We start from the raw sequence: 6,587 nt of genomic DNA on the forward strand, positions 1-6,587 counted from the left end.
GGGTGAGAACAAACCGGGGGAGAACGAACCGGGTGAGAACGAATCGGGTGAGAACGAATCGGGTGAGAACAAACCGGGTGAGAACAAACCGGGGGAGAACGAACCGGGTGAGAACAAACCGGGTGAGAACAAACCGGGGGAGAACGAATCGGGGGAGAACGAATCGGGTGAGAAGAACAGCTGTGTCTCAGAGTTAAATGTCCTCTAATAACCGTGTCTCTGTCTCTGGTTTGCAGCGGTGATCTCGCCCGTGAGACGGCCCCCTCCAATGGAAGTCCCCGCCACTGCTACTGCTGACGGTGAGCTGCTGAGTCTGTTTGTGTCTCACTTTGAAGGACCTGAGGACACGGGTGTTGACAGTTGTTCTTTTCAGTGGTGTGTCCGGACAGGAAGACGGCCTGTCCCGATGAGACGACCTGCTGCCAGATGTCCAACGGGACGTACGGCTGCTGTCCTCTGCCCAACGTCAGTGAGACAAAATCATTTTATCTGAAACGTCGTGTCAGCTGTAACTCATCCATCCATCCATCCATCCATCCATCCCTCGGCTGAAGAGTTAAAAGTTAAATTTCTTCTTCTCCTCTCAGGCCGTCTGCTGTTCGGATCACGTCCACTGCTGTCCCGCCAACACCAGGTGTGACCTGAAACGTGACGTCTGCGTGCCCGATCAGGGAAACTCCACCCCGCTCGTGACGACGCTCGCCGCCGTGACGGAGCCGCCGGCCCCACAGGTCAAAGGTCAGCTCTGAAAACAGAACTCGTGGAGCTGACACTGATCTTTGTCACCTAAACTTTATTGGTAAAGAAGCACTTTGAGGCTTTTTGTGCACAAATTGAAGTTATTCAAATAGAAAATACGTTAAAGATGCAAGAATCTGTCTGTTTTCTGTCAGTTGGTGAAGTAAAACTAGCAGCCCTGGATGGGAGCAGATATGTGAAGAAACTGGAGCAGGAGTTTAATCCGGGGCGACGTGATGAAATCTGAGGTTTGTTTTTCAGGTCGCGCTGTTCCCTGCAACGACTCGGTGGCCTGCGCCGACGGAAGCACCTGCTGTAAATCTGTCCGAGGAGAATGGGCCTGCTGTCCGTTACCGGAGGTACGATCAGACTCGCCTCACGGCCGTCAGCTCCAGGAAGAGTCCCATCCCGTCTGTGTAATTCAGGAAGAATCAAGAAGAAATAAAAACATTTTCTTTAGTTTTAAGAGATGTTACACGTTTTTCTGATGTTTTGGCTTCATTTTCCTGGTTTATTGATAACTTTCTGACTGGAATGAGACGTCCTCGTCCCCCTGCAGGCTGTGTGTTGTGAGGACCACCTGCACTGCTGTCCTCACGGGACCGTCTGTAACCTGGAGGCTCAGACCTGCGACCACTCCTCAGGCGGCCCCGTCACGCCTCTGCTCCCCAACACGCCCGTCTTTCCCCTGCCAGCTGAAAACAGGAAGTGCGAGGAGTCCACGTCGTGTCCCGGGAACTGGACCTGCTGCCAGGCGGCGGGCGGACGCTGGGCCTGCTGTCCTCTGCCTCAGGTAGACCGGACCAGCGTGAGGGGTCGACCGGGAGCTGAGCTCATGTTGAATTTAAAGAACTGTAACATATTTTCTGCTGCGATATCAGGACTGAAACGGTTGGATGGGTGTCAGGGTCTAAGAGCCTTTGTTTGGGTGTTCACACTCTGACCTTTGACCTCTGACCTCTGCTGAGGTTTGACAGAAAACTTCAAACAGAACCGGGTTTAGAACTCATTGATGTTTTTTTTTTTGGGGGGGGGGGTTCTTTTTTTTTTTGCAAATATTGCCTACGTTCATCGTACTGTTGACCTTTGACCCCTGCAGGCTGTCTGCTGCGACGATCACGTCCACTGCTGTCCTCACGGCTCCGTCTGCGACCTGGAGGCTCAGACCTGTGACGACCGCGCCAGTTCCTCGCCGCTGCTGCCCTGGTTCTCCAAAGTTCCCGCTCAGAGCAGCGAGAACTGCGACCAGCAGACGGCGTGTCCCGGAGGAACCACCTGCTGTCGACGGGAGGCGGGACTGTGGGGCTGCTGCCCCCTCCCTCAGGTAGGCGCCCCTCTGCCTGCCGGGTGCAGGGCATTCTGGGTAAATGTGGCGTTCTGTCAGTAACTCCCGTGGATTTCAGGCTGTGTGCTGCAGCGACCGCGAGCACTGCTGCCCCCGAGGCTACAGGTGCAACGTGGCTCAGCAGACCTGCGACCGACCCGGGGACACAAGCGTCCCCTGGGTCCGGAAGGTCCCGGCGCCGCAGGGGGAACCCGTCGGGGTCCGGATCCCGTGTGACGCTCGGACCAGCTGCCCCAAAGACACGACCTGCTGCTTCATGGAGAAGAGCCACAGGTGGGGCTGCTGCCCCGTCCCCGACGTGAGTGGAACCGGACGGCTTCAAGGTTCTCCACCTCCGGAACGGTTCTCTAAAAACTAAACTAAACTCGAGATTGAAATAAATCCAAGTAAAGTCCCGTCATTCCCTGAAGGAATGCTTGTCGCCCGCCACACATACAGATTATAAACCCACAGCAGATGTTTTCATGTTGAGTCGCTCAGAAAAAAACAGAAAACTGAGAAATGTGTCGGATCTCCAAATTTAAAAATAAATTTTCCGACCTGTTTTTCCGTAATTCCTTAATTTCTGTTCCTTTTTGAACCGGGGGGGGGATTTGCTGCAGTAAGATGAATTTGGAGAAGCTGAGCTGGTCGACAGTTAGCTGCAGGTTCTGATGTAATCGTTTAGGGCGAGTTCAGTCCACGTGTCTCACCAGTTGTCCTTGTTGTCCTTCAGGCTGTGTGCTGTAAGGACGGGAACCACTGCTGCCCCAGAGGACACACCTGCGACCCCCACCGGTCCTCCTGCTCCAGGGGTCCCCTCGTCACGACCTGGTTCACCAAGCTGGCCGCTCGGACCGAGCCGGGCGGCGCGGCGGACGTGAAATGTGACGATAAAAGCAGCTGCGCTTCGGGGACGACCTGCTGCCGGCTGCAGAGCGGCGAGTGGGGCTGCTGCCCGCTGGTGAAGGTCGGGTCTTCGTCGCTTCAGCAGCTCCGTGGTTCCAGCAGGGTCTCATGTGGTCTTCTGGTTTCTCCTCAGGCGGTTTGTTGTGAGGATCATGAGCACTGCTGTCCTCAGGGGTACACCTGCAACATGAAGACCAAGACGTGTGAGAAGAAAGCTGCCGACACGCCCCCTCTGAGGGACGGCCCCGGGCTGCTGTAGGTGCAGCTGCTGCCCCCTTCAGGAGGTACGTTCAACCCGCCTAGACCCGGGACCGGGACCGGGTCCAGGTCCAAACAGAACCAGCTGCTGTTTGACACGACCTCACTGAGTCGTGGGAGGAGACGCTGCTCTGATCTGAGCCGGATTCAAACGTTTATTAGTTTTATAGAAGGAAGAGGAAAAACTGTCCTCAGGGACGTCCTCTGTTGTTTTGGTTTAGGCGGCCATCTTGGCCTGAAAGTTTTTAGTTTCAGTCGGATCTTCGTGTCCCGACGTGATTTGGCTGAAATGCAGTCGTTTTTACAGATGTTGAGCTAGAATTCAGTCTGGTAGCTGAGAGTCGTCCCCAACAGATAATCTGAGCTCCGTTCAAAACGAAGGACGCTTGAACCTTCAAGGAGTTTTACTTTTTTTATTCAGAAATCGAGTTTGAAACTTGGACTCTGTTTGAAGCCGACTTCAGGTCCACACCTGGACCTCATCCTGTCCATCTGGAGGTCCACACCTGGACCTCATCCTGACAATCTGGAGGTCCACACCTGGACCTCATCCTGTCCACACCTGGACCTCATCCTGTCCATCTGGAGGTCCACATCTGGACCTCATCCTGTCCAGCTGTTCTCAGATCAGTCAGGATCTTGGCTTCAGGCCAGAGGTTTAGTGAAACTCCAGCAGTAGGTCCTCAGGTTCTCCTCAGGTTCTCAGCATGTCCTCAGGTTCTCAGCTGGTCCTCAGGTTCTCAGCAGGTCCTCAGGTTCTCAGCAGGTCCTCAGGTTCTCAGGTTCTCCTCAGGTTCTCAGCAGGTCCTCAGGTTCTCAGCAGGTCCTCAGGTTCTCAGCAGGTCCTCAAGTTCTCAGCAGGTCCTCAGGTTCTCGGCAGGTCCTCAGGTTCTCAGCTGGTCCTCAGGTTCTCAGCAGGTCCTCCTCAGGTTCTCCTCAGGTTCTCACTGGTTGTCGTCTTGTCTTCAGGCTGTTTGCTGCGGCGGCTCGAGGCGCTGCTGTCCTGGTGGGTTCTCCTGCAACCTGAAGGCTGGACCCAGCAGAAGCAGCTGACCTGGGACTCCCTGTGGGGGGGCAGGAGGTCAGGACTCTGACCCCCCTCTGCTCCTCTTTGCTCTGAGACCTTCTGTGTTTTTGCTGTTAGTTTGTAGACGAGGAGGCAGGTAGGTCCTCAACACGTTCACGTGTCACTTTATTTTGAAAGTCCTGCATTTCAGTGTAAAGCTCCGAGCTGCAGAAGAGCCTGGATCCTGTAGAAGATAAAGATGTTTCTGCTGTTTGGACTGAAGAAGAAACATTTATTACTTTTATTTAAATTTAAAGATTCTGAGGAAAAAAGGTTTTAAACTCAGAGAATCTCATTTGTTGAATTTTTCTTTTTGTTTTTCAGGTAAAAATTAAACTTTAAAGCAGGAAAATCCAGGAAAGATGCAGCTTATTAACACCTCACTTATAGTTTTAATCATTTCTGAAACAATCTTCTGCTTTTTCCTCGTTAAAGACTCAAATCTGACCTTCAGTTGTAAATATTTCAATCTGAGCCTCATTCTGTGGTTTTATTAACTTTAATCATTCAGCTCTGATTTCAGAAACATTTTCATTTTTAATATTTTCTTTGTTGCAGTAAAATCTGACAAGAGTGTAAAGATTTGAATCTTTTTGATTTAAAGATAAATAAAAATAAAAACAAGTTGTGCCTTCTTTAACGTTTCTGCTCCAGTTTTTATCATTTCAGACACATTTAAAGCAAAATTAAAACAATTATTATTATTATTTATTGAAATAAATAAACCCTCAGTTTTTCAGTTTTAATGGTGAAAAAATCACATTTTAATATTAATAAAGTTAAAACTTAATTTATTATATTATTATTATTATTTTTTTTTGTGTCAGAAACTCGCAGCTAAAATAAAGTTTTCTGAAACTTCCTGGATTGAAGACTATGACCTCATCCTTCCTCTTTGACCTTTAACCCTTCCTCCTGGTCTGCCTGTTGTCATGGTGACCTCAGTAAACAGGAGCTAACAGGTTAGCTGCCCCCTGGTGGTGACAGGCTGAACTTCAGTTGATGTCAGATCTTAACCTCAAACTGCAGATGTCAAAGATTAAAGGTTAAAGACAGGATCCTTGTTTAGCATCAAAGACAAAAAGTAAACATCTGAGCTCCATAAATCTGCTGAAGACCTCCAGATGTTTTCTTCTTCTGCAGCTTCGGCTTCAGCCTCTGAGCAGCAGCCGAAGAGACGAGAAAACCTCTGAGGGGAGAGCCGAAGGTCTGCGGGTTCTTCTGGGTCAGAGGAGACGCCAACAGAACCAACACCAGAACCACCCAACACCAGCAGTCCTGTTTGGACCTCTGCAGCTCAGAGTTTAAACAGGAAGTTGGTTTTTCACGGCTCACCTGAGGTTTTACATCTTTACCAGTTTCTACAGAATCTCGGGTCTAAAAACTTTACCTTCTTCTACAGCTTTAAGCTTCTTTGGTCCTGGTTCTGTTTCCACCCCGCACACAGGGAACGGGTCAGAACATTTTCTTTAGATTGATGTAAAGTTCTGTTGGAACTGCTTTGGCTTCGTCAAACTTTGTGTTAATTTCTGAACAGATCAAATCAGCAGATCTGTTCTTTCAGGGTTCATCCTGAGGGTCTCTGTGTGTGTGTGTGTGTGTGTGGGCGTCGCTCAGACACTCGGAGGACCAATCAGAAGGACCTGCGGGGGCAGGAAGCCGGCAGGAAGCTCAGACACACAGAGACTCGGACTCAGACACCTGTTTGGACTTGTCCTGAATCTGCGACCGGACCTGAGGGGAGATCTTGGTGTGAATCGAGGAGTCGGTGGGTTCCCTGTCGGGTTCCCTGTCGGGTTCCCTGTCGGGTTCTGGAGTTCTGGAGGGAGCTGAGGGGTGTCCTCCGTCCTGCAGAGGAGTCCATGGAGCTCCTGACTCGCCTGATTTCAGTTTAAAGCTCTATCCTGAGGTAAAAACCCAGTTTTACTGTTTGACAGCCGGACCTGTTGGACTGCAGCTCCTCACACTCGTCTGTGTGTGTGTGAATGTGTGTGAATGTGTGAGTGTGTGTTTTGATCTGAGTGTTTGCTGTCATCGTGACGAAGAGGAGCTCTGACAACTGGACGGTTCAGTGGAAGAAATGTTGGGGCGTCTGCGGCTATTTTTACTGCAACTGGTGTCCGATAATTCACGCCCACGGCCACAAATACCAGAGCTGCTGGAGACACCGGATCCAGATCTGTTCCCACTACAGACACACCGGATCCAGATCTGTTCCCACTACAGATACACCGGATCCAGATCTGTTCCCACTACAGACACACCGGATCCAGATCTGTTCCCACTACAGAT

General features: G+C 50.8%; 2 protein-coding genes across 2 annotated transcripts in view; both read left to right on the forward strand.

Moving 5' to 3' along the window:
• Positions 1-4,930, forward strand: part of grnb (granulin b) — an 8,777-nt gene extending 3,847 nt beyond the window's left edge. Inside the window, exons 5-14 of the mRNA XM_017404047.3 lie at positions 237-299; positions 374-465; positions 588-738; positions 1,000-1,097; positions 1,298-1,531; positions 1,838-2,062; positions 2,142-2,381; positions 2,799-3,032; positions 3,105-3,255; positions 4,199-4,930. Coding sequence (XP_017259536.1) covers positions 237-299; positions 374-465; positions 588-738; positions 1,000-1,097; positions 1,298-1,531; positions 1,838-2,062; positions 2,142-2,381; positions 2,799-3,032; positions 3,105-3,230 — 1,463 coding nt within the window. The 3' untranslated portion in view covers positions 3,231-3,255; positions 4,199-4,930. The remainder of the gene's footprint in view (positions 1-236; positions 300-373; positions 466-587; positions 739-999; positions 1,098-1,297; positions 1,532-1,837; positions 2,063-2,141; positions 2,382-2,798; positions 3,033-3,104; positions 3,256-4,198) is intronic.
• Positions 4,931-5,062: 132 nt separating this feature from the next.
• LOC112450033 overlaps positions 5,063-6,587 on the forward strand; it is a 4,840-nt gene continuing 3,315 nt past the window's right edge. Inside the window, exon 1 of the mRNA XM_025003257.2 lies at positions 5,063-6,204. The gene's annotated coding sequence lies outside the window, so the exon portion shown is untranslated. The remainder of the gene's footprint in view (positions 6,205-6,587) is intronic.

Source organism: Kryptolebias marmoratus, linkage group LG17, assembly GCF_001649575.2.
Source record: "Kryptolebias marmoratus isolate JLee-2015 linkage group LG17, ASM164957v2, whole genome shotgun sequence".
In the NCBI taxonomy this organism is placed as follows: Eukaryota; Metazoa; Chordata; class Actinopteri; order Cyprinodontiformes; family Rivulidae; genus Kryptolebias; species Kryptolebias marmoratus.